The sequence below is a fragment of the Sinocyclocheilus grahami genome, unplaced genomic scaffold, assembly GCF_001515645.1.
Source record: "Sinocyclocheilus grahami isolate Dianchi unplaced genomic scaffold, SAMN03320097.WGS_v1.1 scaffold312.1, whole genome shotgun sequence".
Classification (NCBI taxonomy): domain Eukaryota; kingdom Metazoa; phylum Chordata; class Actinopteri; order Cypriniformes; family Cyprinidae; genus Sinocyclocheilus; species Sinocyclocheilus grahami.
Window position 1 is genome coordinate 278,336 of NW_015505491.1, and position 17,224 is coordinate 295,559.

The window sequence follows — 17,224 nt, forward strand, 5'->3', positions numbered from 1 at the left end:
AATCATAGAAAGTCTGACACTCAGACACTGTTTTTTTCCCAGCCATTCTTTATTATCACAGCAAGTTATGGAAGTCTGAACATGACAATGAAATGCACATAAATAAATATTAGCCGTAGAGATGTAGTGGGAGATCGGACCTTAATAATAGAATCTGCTTACATGTAGTTAGTGATGATTAAAAGATGATCTTAATTAAAGAAGAGCTTGCTTGCCAGATATTAGATTAGAAGAGTAAAAGGCAAAACAATTTAATGCCTCTGAGCTTCAAAGGCAAACATCCTTTATTCTTTTGAGTGCAATCATCCAAGTGAATCGATCTGTCAGTTTCCTCAATTGTGGAAATGAAAGAATTTCTTCTGAATTGTCCTACTGTATGGTATAAACGAAAGGAATATGGAAAATCATACCGTCGGGATTTCCTTAAGAAGCCAGAGACAGGGATTTGACAGGCATTTAACGCACCATGCTCCAGTAAATATTCATGAGGTGGTTGCTCGCTGGATTAGAAAAAGACGTCCAAAATCCACAACAGTAGACAGTGGCCATTTTGGTCTATAGTTATGGCTTCCCCATTGATAGTTTGCTCTGCAAAAGTGTGTCAAATTTTTAATAACATTATTAAAAATATATCTCAATTATATAAAGTATAATACATAATACTAAAATTATACAGTATATTTAGTTTAAAATAAAACTTTTGTTAGGGTTATTTTTAACTGAAATTATGCACATCCTCCCCAATTCTCATTACAATACTGAAATGAAAGAATTTCTTCTGAATTGTCCTACTGTATGGTATAAACGAAAGGAATATGGAAAATCATACCGTCGGGATTTCCTTAAGAAGCCAGAGACAGGGATTTGACAGGCATTTAACGCACCATGCACGAACGTCACGCTCATGTGCCAAGAACATGGAAACGAACAGTCGTCGTAATAAAGCTTAAAGCATTGCAAAGATCTGCAAATCGTTCACATCTCACAAATCATAAAACATAATTTTGCCAAGGTGAATATACATATATATCTCTAAATTAATACAGAACCGTTGAGGAATAAGGTGGACACTAAATCCATAATGTCACGTGAAATGTTCAATCTACTATGTTCTGTTGTGCAATCAGAACGAACTAAGCAAATAATTGGTCAATATTCATTGCACCTAAAATGATCAATGGAGCATGTGCCATATTTAATTTGACATGAATGAAAAAGAGGCTGATATTTCGCCAACTCAATGATGAGCTTTCATTTGCGTTAAATGAAATGGCGTCTTTTCTGACTAAGAGCTGTAGTTCGTTGGTAAACGATTGGAAAAATCAAGATACAATGGATCCAAAACATGGAGTTTGAGGACCAACGATTAAATTAACGTTACACTCTCCAAATAAAATATTTCTGAGTGCATCAGAATTTAAAATGTTCGCAAAAACTGCATAAATGCATAAAAGCAGAATCATGTTGCAACATTCACAAAAAAAACGATAGGGCGTTGACGTGCACAAAACAAACTGGTGTTACACACTAAAACAGGCGGCTAGATTCTCATGGGAGTCAAGTGTGCGCTGGGAGAAATTGGTCCGTTCCCCGACAGCGCCGTCAGTTCCGAGAGAGACAGAGAGGTGTCAAATTGAGTCGTTAAGCTGCGGAGAGATTGCTGCTTAACGAGGGGAGTCCAGGGAGCTGCTTTCCTTCACGGGAACATTTTGAGCGCCCCACAAAAATGCTCCGATAATTATCGCAGCAATTAAATGCATGCTCTCTCGCTCTCGCTGGAAAACTTCCTGAATTTTTTTTTTTTTATATAACGAAGTGCAGAACTTGAGATTTTAGCCAGTTTCTTTCAGATACGAGCAGCATACTGTAAAGATGTAGACATGATGATATTTGGATTTTCTGGCAAGAATAAATAGCCCCATATACACATACAGTAAGTGTCTTTAGCGAATCAAATATACAAAACAGGCAATACAACAACGAGAGCAGTTTGAGGACACCAACGTTAGACACACGCTTTCCTGAACGGGGGAATTAGTGGTGGGTAGAACGGTCCTGTTTGGACCACCGATGCCATGCCACTGTCCCGAGCACTCACGGATGTCAAGCCGCCAGGGTTTGCTCGACAGACCCTTTTCTAACAGTACTTTCCCGTCCCAGACAAACATATAAAGTGTTATGGTACATTCAGTAGTATGTAAATCACAGATGGACTTGATCTGTTTTGACCCTCTGTGCTCCTGGTACATCTGAGATTGCTGGAGGTCTTTGTACGATGTTGATGGATGTAGTTTCCTCCTGGTAGCCGTGAAAAGATGAGAGAAAGAGAAAGAGTAGGGTACTGAATAATCAGGTGGACGGCGTCCAGTTTTATCCTGTGGCTTTGGAGTTTTCCGTAGGGGTGGCGTCTTTACTCAAACGCACGATCTCCTGAGACAAAACTTCCAGATCCTGCAAGACAAACCAAGAATTTAAACGTGATTCTAATGAAGAGTGCACTATTGAAAATATGTGGTAGTTGCATACTGTAAATGTTTATTTACAGTTCCTCCCTCCTGCTAAGCTTTACACATAGTTGAAAGCAACCCAGAATATCCTGCCGAATATGTGGGTACGAAGGACAACATTAGGCAGTCAGGCCCGAGTTCAGCTGTAATCTCACATGGTATTATACTCTCATTCTCTCACAAACAAACACACACTCACACACACACAACACCGTGTGTTCACTCTAAAGCAAAAAAGCCATCAAATATTAAGTGGACTGTTTGTTTCTGGGCTGGTGGCCCCAACTGCCAGTAAATATTCATGAGGTGGTTGCTCGCTGGATTAGAAAAAGACGTCCAAAATCCACAACAGTAGACAGTGGCCATTTTGGTCTATAGTTATGGCTTCCCCATTGATAGTTTGCTCTGCAAAAGTGTGTCAAATTTTTTATAACATTATTAAAAATATATCTCAATTATATAAAGTATAATACATAATACTAAAATTATACAGTATATTTAGTTTAAAATAAAACTTTTGTTAGGGTTATTTTTAACTGAAATTATGCACATCCTCCCCAATTCTCATTACAATACTGAAAAAAATGAAAAATGACTAATTTAAATGAAAAATATGTATACATCATAGTAGCATGTTGCACTGCTTTATGTAAATTTAAATAAAAACTTAAATTGTAAAAACTGTATTGCTGTAAAAATATTTGGCAATGACAATCTAATGATAATAAAAATTTAGAATATATTATAATTATTCATATATTAATGGCAATTGGCAAAAAAAATCGTCAAAGCAAATTTTGTTACTGTAAAAATACTGTATTACAGTAATGACAACCTAATGATAATAATCACTGAGTTTATTGAAAATTATTTTTAAAAGTCTAATAAAACGAAAATGAGGCAATAAAAATTTAAACTGGGCTGTGGTTGGGTGAATAACTGTCATGAAAATGTTTATTTAAAAAAAATTTTTTTTTTCAAAAAACATGCTTTAGTTTTTTGGGGTGTAATAAAGCAATAAGCCCCAAGAAGCCGTGGTTTACAGTGAATTTATAACCGCTAAAGGGCGGTAACCCCCTTAGCGGTTATAAATTCACTGTAAACCACGGCTTCACGGGGCTTATTGCTTTTATAAAACGGTTATTCCAAATACGTAGTTAGGTTTCACAAAATAAAACAGAGCAAATAAAGTGCAATTATTAATAAAAACAGTATTCTTCCACCAAACAATGTAGTTCCTCAGAAACAGTTGTGGTTGCAATAAAGTGGTTGCCAATCAACACACAAAGTAAACAAAGGTGTATGTTTGTAGAGTAATTTACAACAGCTTCGAACGCGGCTCAACCAATCAGAATCAAGGAACGGAACTATCCGTTTTATAAAGTCACTCACTTATATCATGACTTTCAGCCTTTTAAAATGATCAGGCTGGTTTCATAAACTGCTAAAACCAGTCTTAAAAGTTAGTCATCTAACTTGTTTACCTCAATACTGCTCATAACTTTTTAAAGTCAAAAAGGTTGATTGGCCCAATTTGAATCTGAAAAATAAGACTGATTACCTCTTAGCTAACTGCTAATTTAATCAAACTAGCTCATAAGACATAGCCTTAAAAGGGGCTATGTTTATGCAACTGAACCCTGGGGACAAATGTATCTTGGTGTAATTTGTCTTTGACTTGTAAAGTGGCATCAGTGTGATATAAACTTCAAAAGCACTTTACAAGGGTTTTGATGGTGTGATGAGCACTATGAGAGACAGAGAGACGGACATATACAGAGAGAAAAACAGGAAGCTTTGTAGAATGCTGTAGATCGTGCTCATTGGATTTTAAGCATCTCCAGATTTTTCTCATCTTGTCTGCAGGAAAAACGAATGCTTAATCGGCTGTTAACGAGCTAGACGCATCACGGGCGCTCACTGCTGCAGTAGCCTGCAGGATCGTTTTCCACTGCGTTTCTGTATCGAACACCATCCACAACAACACAAGCTGCAGCATTCAACACGTTTACTGTTAAGTGCATGTAATCCAAAGCATGAAGATGGCAAAAAATTCAATTATCATCATGATATATATTGTTAAGGCTTTTAGCTATGAAGCACCACTATGAAATAACTACATTTAGTAATGATAATAATCAAATAAAACTATTCCTCTTCCAACTAGAGCTGAGTTTGAGTGCTTACAGGTGGGTGCATATTACAGCTTCAACCAAACTGATTTTAAAGTTGGAACTATCCATTTTTAAGTGTCAAACTGCAAACATAACCAGCGCTAAGGTTGACCAGACTACATCCCTCATAAGCTTCCCAAGATGTTTGTGAATCGATTTAGAAAGGTTTGTGTTGCAGGAAACTTTCTGTTCTTAGTTATGGCCAAGCTTTGCAGAGGGATCGTCACTCCATCTTGGTCTTAGTTTGCATCGTTTGTCTCTGCCAAGGTTACGGCAGGGTGTTTTTGCAACCTACAACTCCCCCTGGGCACCAACACACACACACAGAGACACAAGATGCGCTCCTCCAACATCCAGACTGTCTCCGGGCCTCACATCGGCTCAAACGCCCCCTCAGTAAGGATTTTATTCGGATTCACAAAACAGAGCACCATGCATCACACATTGGTGCATTAATAAAGAATGTAACGAATGTGAAGTAGCAAGTGTGCATATAACGTCTCTGAACGTGGCTCATCCAATCAAATGTATAATGTATTACTGTTGCGAGTCTTTTGTTTTTAACTTAAGACTTGCATAACGTGAAGCCGCTGTTTTTGCACCGATTCCAGACTTATTGATTTGATATGAATAGTCTTCTGGTTTGTATCCATCCAGTTCCATTTAAACAGAGAAGAATAAAATGAAGTCCCTTTCATTTGTTATTTATTTAAATCACTGGATTATACAAAAATAGACTTTACTATATTGTTTATGTAATCTTTAAGACATTTTTGGGTTTAGTTTCCAGCCAAAAATAAGCACATTGTGATATATACAATACATGTATGCATTTTAGCAGACGCTTTTATCCAAAGATGGCAAAGCTGAATTTTCAGCAGACATTTCTTTAGTTTTCAGTGTCATATGATACTTCAAAAAAATCATTCTAACATGCGGATTATTATTATTTCTTTGTTAATGCAATAAATTGGTCAAAAGTGACAGTAAAGACATGTATAATGTTATAAAAGATGTCCATTTCAAATAAATGCTGTTTTTTATTTTTTATTCATCAAAGAATTCTGAAAAAAAGTATCAGTTTCTACAAAAATATTAAGTAGTATTGATCATAATAAGAAGCATTATTAATGAGCAGCAATAATAATTTATAATAATTCATCAGGAAATCATCACAATGATTTCTGAAGTATTGTGATACTGAAGACTGAAGTAATGATGCTGAAAATTCAGCTTTGCCACCACAGGAATAATTATATTTTAAAATGTATTCAAATCTAAAAGAATTAATAATATTTCACAGTATGACTGTTTTTACTGTGTTTTTTTTAATCAAATAAATGCAGCTTGGTGAGCATATAAGAGACTATAATATTACAGCACATATTAGTTTTTAATATAATTCAAACAAACCAACACATGGCTTCACTACAGGAACAAACCAGCCATTAACGATGTGCGGCTCTGGAAATATCAAGAGGGGTGTGAGAGGTTAATTGTCATTAGTCAATCTGTGTGATGGTGTAATCCCATCAAACGCATCACCCTGTAGGCTGCCTGACGTGCACTTTCTATTCCTGCTCCTAGAAACGTTTTAGCATTTAACAACACACCCACCCTCTGCTTGCTGATGAATAAGACCTCTCAGTGGAGTCTCAGGACCGTATAACAGCAAGCCACCTACACACACACACACACACACACAAACGTGTGATCACACAGTCTGCCAATCACGCTGTCAGAGCGACTGCAGTCACCTTTTCTCTAGCAGGTGGAAAACTCATGGTCACTTCACCTCTACTCACCTGAATGAGTCATTGCTCAACACGGTTCAGCTCTTTATTCCCCATGAAGCATCAAATGCAAGTCTCACTTTTTTTTTTCGAATTAAAGACATGCCAAGGAACTTGGCCATTGCTAATAGAACCCACTTGAAATCTGCACTTTTTTGCACTTGCACTTTGAGTAGAATTCTGCAGAATGTGTAAAAAAGGAGTATTGCAACAAAGTATTTAAATTTGATCTTTTGCTTAAACAGCATTTGCTTTTTAAAATTGCAGATACAAAAAGTGAGAACAGCAAGTAGGTACAAATATACAAATATTTTCAACTTTAACCTTAAATTTGAAAAGAAAGACATTAAAACAATAAAATAAAATAATAAAATAAAATAATTTTAAAACATGTTAAGTGGTTCAGGCTGACTTGATTGCAAATAAATAAATAAATAAAATAAATAAAAATGAGAGAAATTACATTTTAAAATATTGAAATGGAAAATAATTCCTTTATATTGTAATAATATTTCACAATATTGCCATTTTTTACTGTATTTTTATTGAATAAATGCAGCCTTGGTGAGCATAAGAGACTATATTATTCTAGTCTTATTTTATGTATTTTATATATTTACATTAAACTTTAACCTTACATTTCAAAAGAAATATAAAGGTCTATAAAACTAAATTATTAAATGAAAAAAGAAATAAAAGCAAAACCAAATAAATAAAATAAACAAATAATAACAAAATAAAATAAAATGTTGTATAACTTAATTGCAGAACATAAAGAATATAAAAAGGAGAGAAATTACAAGTGAAAAATTTTACAAGTGTACAAATGACAAGAGTGCTGTCTTGGAAGCCCTGCAATGATAACGAAAACTTTAAAAATATATAGCGAGACAGGAGCAGATCTTGTTTTTATTTTGCTGTAATGTACAAATTCTGATATCTACTGAGCTTTCTTGTAGGTCTATAGGCACAGATTCTGTGTGGGCCTCAAATCGCCTTTCAAAAGAAGGTTTTATATCCAACCTAAACTGACCTTGATCATAAAAGCCTGTCTTTCCCACCCCAAACGGCTGGCATTCCCTCTCTTTACCTTCTGTAGGTGCATGTTCTTTGTCAGTTGCTCTTCCAGCATGTTCTGCAGCTTTTTGTTCATCTCACGCAGGTTCTCGTCTCCAGGTTTTACCAAGTCCCTCAGCACAGAACTCAAAACTCCCCGTTCACCCTGAGCACCATGGGCCACCGCACCTCCTCCGGATACATCTGAGAGAAAGAGAGAGGAAAAGGTGCAATTTTAAAGACGGCAAACATTCTATCACTCCGGCCTGTGCGTTTTAACCATGTTTTCCCCAGTAATGCCTCAACACATCCATGAATAAAGATGATCTCTTTCAGGGGGCCATAAGTGTCTGCTGAGTGAATACAGAGTGCTTGCGTTTGGAGGTAAGCATTTCGAACGGCTCTCGCCTCGCACGCCACAACATTTACGAGCACCTCGAGTGCAATCATCCGCAGGTTGGACGTAAAGCCGTGCAAGTCTTAAAGCTGGGAAATAAACAATGCTGCACATTCACGAGAGCCGCCGAGAATGAATTCTAGCTTTCAGGAAATTCAAACCCTGGTTGAGGTAGAGAGACTGGCAGTAAGGATGGAGTCAAGTTAAAGGCAGCACTGACAAGGTCTGTCGACAGGGTTCATGACAGTAACACACAACCACGGAAGTGACCGTAAGCAGGGGACGTCGATGTGGGGTTGTAACTGGACAAGGTGGTGTGTTCAAAAATGAAAGATGTTGCTTAATTGATGATTAATGGAGGTGAGTGAGCGGAAGGGCTGAGGTACTGGGTTGCCTGCTTAAAGCCAGATATTGTCAGGTTCCTGGTGAACTGTCAGATAGTTTAGTGGAGTTTTTCCTCTGAGGGAGGACAGGGAATCGAGCTGGCCAGCCTATGCGTGTCAAGGGCAAAAGCAATACGTTCGATCGGGATGCTTCTTTCTCGGTTTTCACTTCATCTGGGTGAGTGAAGACATTCAAGGTCAGCTCAGCGGCGTGTCCCTAAACGGTGCTGTCAAATAACCTCTTACACCTGTGGTCTGACGATGGAGCACATGGGAAATGTGCCACTTCCTGCGGGTGTTTAAATGCAGTTTCCAATAAAATCTCTGTGGAAGCAAATACATGTTTTTTATTATGGGAAAAAAAAATACATTGGGCTGTTAGTGCTACTAAATAAAAAAAATAATAATTGAACAAATAAATAAATACATTTAAAATAAAATAAAAACTGAAAATAAAATAAATGTTATGACTCCAAAACTAACATAAAAAAAATTATAATAATTTAATTTTTTGGGGACAGAATATATTGTAGAGATATCAAACGCAGCTATTTTAACACACTAACTTACTAAAATTACTAAAAACAAATACTTAAACCAAATAAACTATAAATATCTACATTGGGCTGTTAGTGCTACTAAATAAAAAAAATAATAATTGAACAAATAAATAAATACATTTAAAATAAAATAAAAACTGAAAATAAAATAAATGTTATGACTCCAAAACTAACATAAAAAAAAATTATAATAATTTAATTTTTTGGGGACAGAATATATTGTAGAGATATCAAACGCAGCTATTTTAACACACTAACTTACTAAAATTACTAAAAACAAATACTTAAACCAAATAAACTATAAATATCTGAAGAAACAAATATACTTTTAGAATGACATTTTAAAAATGTAATAAACAGCATTTACTTTTGTGTTTAAACGCAGTTTCCAGTAAAATCTCTGAAGGCAAATGCATGTTTTATTAAGTAAAAAAGACACTGGGTTATAGTCAGTTTTGCTAAATTAAAACATCTTTGTTAACTAAACTAAAATAAAAGTAAAACTAATTTAACTGTAAAAAATAATAAATTTAAAATTTAAAAAGACGGAAACAAATTTTTTTAACTCCAAGATTAACAAAATAAAAATTACAAATATATATATTTAAATTTTTTGGGGACAGAATATATTGTGAAGAAATTTAACGCAGCTATTTATATGATATCAATTAACACACCAATTTACTAAAATTAAAACAAATACTTAAACTAAATAAACTATAAATATGTGAAGTAACAAATATACTTTTAATATAAAATATAAAAGATGTTTCTTTTTCTTAAACAGCATTTACTTTTCAAAAGAGTACAAATACCAAAAGTACAAATTAGGGGTGAATAGTCGAAGATTCGATAGGAGGAGCCTTATTTGACCACCAATCTCACAGTCGAATATTCGCGGAGTGTTATGATCATGCTATTTTGGCTATGAGAGGTGCTCAAATGTCTGATTTCACATAGAACTACTGGTTTTCTCCCAATAAGTTAATATACAGCCTAATAAATAATGCTTTAAATAAGAATCTGAAAAGAAAAAAGCTTCAAATAAATATTTTAGCGTGTGTGAATAAATCCAACCACCCCTTTAGATTTAAGTTTCACTTTCCATAATCCGTGACCGACAGAGGAGCATCTTGGTGGCAGCGATTTAAATCTTTAGCATGACTCAAATTGACACAGGCAGAATGAAAGACTGGATTTTTTCAATCAGGTAGGGTACAAGTGATTTCAAAACATTTCAGCCGGTTTATAAATATCGTGTATATATTACTTATCTCGTATAAGATGCATTTGGTTGAGTTGCGCTGCAGTAAAGCGCTTCACTGTAGTACTACGGTGATTATCTCTTCAGCGCGAGCAGGACAAACAACAATGCACAATATTAATAACTATGACTGGGACTGTCATATATATAACAATTATAATGAGAACACTATTATAATAAACCGCTGTGAATTTTAAGCGTTTAGTTGCTGTGTTTCTGCACGCTGTTGCGTGAAGAACGCGTCCACAAAAGGAATTCATTCAGAGCCACGCAGACACCTTCATGTGCATTTGGGGCATATTGTGCAGATAGCCTATAAGTCGTAATATTAACGTTATGTTGTATAAATAACGAAGCGTATTCTATACAAGTTAAATGAGGAGATAAATCCCATTGATTAAAAACCTGCAGCTTCATTCTACTGGTCATCTTCAGCGCACGCAGCTCAAAACAAAAATGCAGAACAATAATAACTACTGTCATATACATAACGTTATAATGAGAGCACTATTGTAATGTAAAATGTTGTGAATTCTTAGGGTTTCGCTGACGTTTAATGTTAACTATCTTTTAATCAATACATTATTTACCCCGTTTGTATCTGCGAGGCATCCGTTACACATGTGTGTTAACGTAATTATGACTGTCGAATGTCTGACTTGACTCTTGGTAATGTATTTTGCCCCGCCCCCAAACATATGATTTGACTATCAGTCGATTATCGGCAAGATTCGAAAATTCCGATTCGACTATGAAAATCCTTAGTCGGGGACACCCCTGGTACAAATACTAAGTAGGTACAAAGTATTTTTAAACTTTAACCTTAACTTTTCATTACAAAATCTATAAAACAAAAAAAGTAAAATAAGAAAACAAAAATTTATAAGAAAAAAAAAGTTTAAATTAATGCTGTATGCTGTACAGATAAAATAAAAATGTATAAGAAAAGAAAAAAATAACAAAGAATTAATTTATGCTGTATGGTAAGTGATTCAGACTGCAATGATGCCAAAAGCAGGTGGACAGGAGCAGAATTTTGTTGAAGAAAAACTAAAACCAAGCAATTGAGTAAAAAGAAATTGAAAAAAACTGAACTGAAATAAGAAACTAAAGATAAAATAAATAAAAAAATACAATAAAAAAATTCTAAAGTTTAATTTCCCTGGCTATAGCTGCCACTTTAGTAATGAAAAAGAACCGATTATATACGTTTCAGGAACAGTATTATGCATATCAAGTGGTGCACAGTAACCTGGATGTTTAAAACATTAAGTTGCTCAAGCGACTGTGACCTGTTCTCATGACAGGCCATGTCACAGTTAGCGGAGGAGCTTAATGCATTATTACATCACAGTATATCAAGCTAAGCACTAGCAATCTCACGCCTCTTTAACCTTATTAGATTGGCGCAAGAATAGCGTATATGTGTGGCTAACAGAAGAGCCTCACACGTGTTCAACATTGGCGCAGCACACGAGCATTGCTGGTCGCGGTGAGCCGATGCCATAGCCCCGAGTCACGAAAATGAAGTAGAACGTGACGCACCATAGCTAATTGAGATGTTAACTTCACCCCCCAGAGGCCTGTTCAACCTTTGAATGCATGGCTTTAAGCGTTGAAGGCCATGAATGACATTTGCCTCGCCCCTGAAGCCTGACAGTAAACACCACAAAGTGCAAAGCGCAGTCTTTGCTCTTTATCTGGACTATAAGAGAATTAACTTTGTCAGCTTACCACAGAAGCATTAGCTGAACACTATGGTCGGTGAATATTTCCAGCTTTAAAATGCCAAATGGATACAGTATTGCTGTGTGTTATGATTTCCGTGATGCAGAAAACACGGACGGAAACGCGGAATCCAGTCATAAAAACAATTTACTGTATAACGCGGAATGTCACGGAATTTGACAAATTTTGTTTGGATAAGTATGTGAATATTAAGCTGCAAAACACTATTTGCTACACGCATACTGAAGCATGCTGCTGCCTGTATATGAACACATAAATATGAGCATTTTACTGTTACTTGTTAGAAAAAAAACTATCATCATATCATATATACAAACAGAAACCTAAAGTTAAAATAATTTGTAAAAAAATTAATTCGAGATGCTTTTGATTATTAAAATTTAACACAACCATTAAAAGGGAATCCAGAAAAGTAATGGAAACAGTGTTTGATAAAAAATCAAACTGAATTTGAGAAAAAATAAATAAAATATTTCATAGGGCCTTAAAAATGTAATGTAAAATGCCGTTTAATATTGAAAGTTTGATGATTGAAATTAATTAGACACGCTTTTTGATTAACAAAATTTAAATTTAACTATAAAAACAGAGTCTAGAAAAATTACAACAGAAATGGAATTCGGAAAAAAATAAAACCGATTTCATAGGGCCCTAGTTATAGTTAATGAAAACTTGTAGCTTAAAAACTATTTGAAAACATCTTTGAATAAAAATAATAAAAGTAATAAAATGTAAATAAAAATTTATATTACTAATGAAATTAACTTTAAGATACATATTTCCATGACCCAGAACCCAACTACTAAAAAAACAATAATAAAATGGCCACAAATGAATTTTAGAGGTTTATAAATGGTATCTTATAAAACTAGAGTTTGTTACAACACACCTGCATAAAACAAGAAAATGCCACTGATAGCAGCCAAATATTTCATGGCATTAAATGCTTTAAATGATACCAGTTAACGCAACAACTTAACATACTACAACAAAAACTACATAAACTAAACAATTCGAAAACAAACAAAAATAAAATAAAATATAACAAAAACTACACTAAATTGAAAGGACAAATTACTAAACTAAACAAATTAAAATTATAACTATAATATATCTGATGTGACCATAATGGAAAGGAGAATGCATAAAGTTTGCAATTCCATGTCGCAGTACTGAACCTTTTTTTTTCTTCTAAACTTGTCCTGTGTCCTTTTCCAACATCCACTGCTTAGCATAGCAGCCAAATAGCCCATTACAACCAATGCACTGCTTCATTAGAATTCTATTAACATCTGCAGTAGGGAAAACACAGGCTTCATCTTGTGATGTTGCAGTGTCTCCTTTCACCACGGTGTAATTCCCTCCCAGTACGAATAACTTGCGCTGAAGTTAATGCATCTGACTCTTTAGGGAACAAGACGACCGAATCCTTCGACGGCTACATCAATGTTTGTGCTAATGACATTGCAAATGGAAAAACGCACACCTGTCTGTAACCAGTATTTCTTCTATATTGATCAGTGTCATTAATTCTAATTTGCTGGAGCGTAGGGGGCGAGCACTCAATGGAGACACTTTGATAAATCCACAAAGGAGATTTACAAAGAGGACTCCCTGCTCTAATGGCTGGAAAATGCCAGGCCGATGGCTTTCAAAGGTGTGGAATGGCGCCAGGCGCTCTCGCAGACAGACCAGTAGGGCATGTGAACCTAAAAAGCCAAGTCACGGAAGAAAACGAAAATGCTGGATATAAGGTACACTGAAGGCACGCAGATGTTCCTGACTCATGACTCAAGGGATCCTTGATCACACGCTCGGCTGGACTACGTCAGAACAGTGCTAAGGTCAAAACCTGCAGAGAATGAAGTGGGACTCGACAGGGTTGTGTAACATTAAGAATTGAATTGAAAAAGCCTTTTAAATTCCAATTCAGTTACTGACTATGGCTAATTTAGGTAGCAATCAATTTTGAATGTAGGAAAGTAGAATTTAAATTACCTTAAGTTCAAAAGAAAATAATGGTCAAGACAAATTTTAAATGTTGAAGCCATTTTGGAAAAATACTTTAAATTAAAGACTTGAAATTAAACTGAAGGATTAGGGATGTAACGATTCACTCAACTCACAATGCAATACGATTGAGAATACTGGTTGCACGATACGATTTTCTCACAATTGTTTTTAACAAAATTAGATTTTAAGGGATAGTTCACCCAAAAATGGAAATTCTGTCATTAAATTACTCACCCTGGCATCAGTGGTTCAACCGTAATTTTATGAAGCTACAAGAATACTTTTTGTGTGCCAAGAAAACAAAAATAATGGCTTTAATCAACAATTTCTTCTCTTCTGTGTCAGTCTTTGATGCGTGTTCACGACTTTGCAGGGTCAGAAAGCTCTCGGATTTCATCAAAAATATCTTAATTTGTGTTCCGAAGATGAACAACTAGGGTTGGACCGATAGACGATGCCATCGCCGATGGCTGATAGACATCACGATGATGAGCAGGCATCGCAATCCCCATAACCCCCCTCCCCCGCATCCCGTGTTCCGAAAGAAAATGGCGTGTAATACGGAACCCCTAAAGTGAATAAATACGAGATGGGAGGAAAATATATATTTCAGTATTTTCTCTTGCAGTTATATCATTGGGCAATTATACTGTATATAAATTGCAGGCATCAGGGAGCCGCTATTATGCCTGGCATTGAAACTGCTTTTGAATACACGATCGCTTTTTAGTTTATCTTTCACTTTCGAGATTCGCGATTACTATGGAGCGGCAGCAGCACACATTTTACAAGATTAGATGTTTGTCAGTGGTGCTCAGGATCTGCAAATCATTCGCCATCGTCCTCAGTCATCTCCCCTTACTCTGTTTATGTGGTAAGTTAAATTTTATGTACTGCAATGTAACAGTCAACCGTTAGCAATCGTTATTTGTTTTCCGTGCCTTTCTAAATACGGATTCACGCTTCCGGCAGTTCTTCAATTCTGAATTCTGCACAACTCTGGTTAATAGTGGATTTAGAGTGAAGAAAAAGATAAGTGAACATAGTTACAATGGAATATCACACCAACCAGAGCTTGGCCTTGAAGAATGTCCTCTTCAGGCTTTGAAGCACCAATGCAAGATAACAGCAAGCATACAATTACCATGTGAATCCCACAGAAACGCTGGCCACTTCTTAGCAAGCCTCATTGGGAATCTCCTCAGGCCGGTGTAGGAGTCAGCAGTCTTGAATCAGTCAAACTGGCAGATCCTGCACAGTGGCTGCAACCTCTCAGCCATCCCTCACTGGAGACACGGCACTTAACTGAAACCTCTGCCGGGTGGCGAACAGGCAATTTCATCTCGACAACAAGGATCCTTCCTGTTTGCAGCCATGTGTTATTCCCAGTTACAGATGCGACCCCTTCTTTTGAGGGATCTGTGTGGTTATCGATGATCTGTTCTTCACATATTTGTTCTTGCAACCTCGGCAAGCAGAGTGCGCATTAGCACCCACTCCCGGTGGTGTAATTCGCTCTAAAGTGGACCAAATTTGCTTGTAGAGGGAAGAAAAATAATTCTGCTGTGACTCACATTCACTCCCATTATTTCAGTGGGTTCTGGAGCTATAGGGCACGATAAGGATAGTTTCTTCCTTAAATGATGCAGAAAGAAGAAGCCGGAGTACACTGAGAGGTTAGCTTACTTCACGTAGAGGCCTAAAAGAGGGTGCAAGTAGGCAGGCAGAGGGTTTCCAGACTGCAGTGGTGTCTCACCCCAGCTGACTTCTTCCAGCAGCACTTAGGCGGAGCGAAGACTGTGCACACGCGACTGCGGCATGTTGCTGAATAGTTGATTAGTGGAGGCTGTGCAAATAAACCATCCTACAGCTGTCTTACATCACACACGTGCTGAGTGCTGCAGAAAAACATTCATATTGCCTACCGCTGCTTAACGGATGACATTTTCAGCATTTGTCCTAACGAACACGGGATGATCCTAGGGTTGCATTGCCAGGAGCATGTGCCCTGAAATACCCTGAATATGAGTTGTGGGACTGATTTGCGTAATGTCACAGGCCAAACGTTTGGGAAAACTGTTGTGTCTTTTACAATCCGCAGAACTTTCTATGCAATCCCCGCTTTGACGGAAAGAATGTTGCGGAAAGATCTGGCAAGTGAAGGGTCAACAATACCCCCAAGGTGGCATACATATGAGCAGCTTCCTGACTTGACATTTCCTCAACAAACTGGCAACAACTGAAACGGTTACTGACTGAAACATTCATATGCATTTACCCACTGCTTCTTAATGGTTGCAATTTTCAGGATTTGTCTTGACGAATACGGAATTATCCTAGGGGTCGTGGGACTGATGCAATGTCGCAAGCCAGACATCTGGGATAACTCTTGTGTAGCTCTTACAATCTGCAGCACCTTCTATACAATCCCCACTTGGAAGGGAGGAATACTGCAGAAAGTTCTGGCAAGTGAAGGGTCAACAATACCCCCAACGTGGCATACATCTGGCTTATCTGAGGTGCTTCCTGACTTGCCATTTCCTCAACACATTGGCGACAACGGAAACCGCTACTGACTCAAAAGGCTACGTCTGAGATAAAATGTCGCACCGTTTCATTTGTTATATCACTGGAATGAATTTACGGCGAGCCGCACTGGTGTAAGCATAAAATAGAGGGAGGGGAGAGAGGACGGAGGAGAGGAGACAAGAGGGGTGCTCAGTCTTTCTGCTGCATTATTGAGGATGAGTGTTGGGTTCACTGAGGCATGTCGGCATTCTGAATCATTTACATCCTGCTAATGTCAGCTCTCATCTAGTGCTGCTACCTTCTGCATCCTTTCTTCATTTTTTCTATGGAGTCTCCACCTCCCCATTTTTACATCTCCCTGGGACTATCCTCAATTATTGTAGGAGTAAATGGTTCACTTCCAATGCTATTCAGAAAGACTATTCTGGTTAGACCTGAACCAGATGGAAACGGTTAAACAGGAGTCTTGCTGCCACATTAAAAATCTAATTGGGCTGCGTTGAATAGTATAAATGGAATATGGGCACATATGTCATATTCTTTCAGTTTATATAAATTTTAATACTATAACATTGTTACCAAACAATCTTTTCAACCTTCACCGCTCTACGGATATCAGTAATGGGCAAAAAAGTGTCTTTACATGAACACGCTTGTTTTGTAAGCTCTCCCGACACCCCAAAGGAGCAGAGATCTTAAACTTGTACAGGACAATATTTACAATTAGACGACACCAGCCTTAATGGAATGGACTCTGCCATTAAATGTTAAATCAGTCAGTCATGAAATTAAAACAGGA

At 36.7% G+C, this 17,224-nt stretch overlaps 1 protein-coding gene across 1 annotated transcript in view; it reads right to left on the reverse strand.

The window, feature by feature from the left end:
* Positions 1 to 883: 883 nt before the first annotated feature.
* Positions 884 to 17,224, reverse strand: part of LOC107601744 (GRIP1-associated protein 1-like) — a 65,797-nt gene continuing 49,456 nt past the window's right edge. The window contains exons 26-27 of the mRNA XM_016294029.1: positions 7,565 to 7,734; positions 884 to 2,451 (exon numbers count right to left, since the gene is read on the reverse strand). Of these exons, the coding sequence (XP_016149515.1) occupies positions 2,371 to 2,451; positions 7,565 to 7,734 (251 nt within the window). The 3' untranslated portion in view covers positions 884 to 2,370. The remainder of the gene's footprint in view (positions 2,452 to 7,564; positions 7,735 to 17,224) is intronic.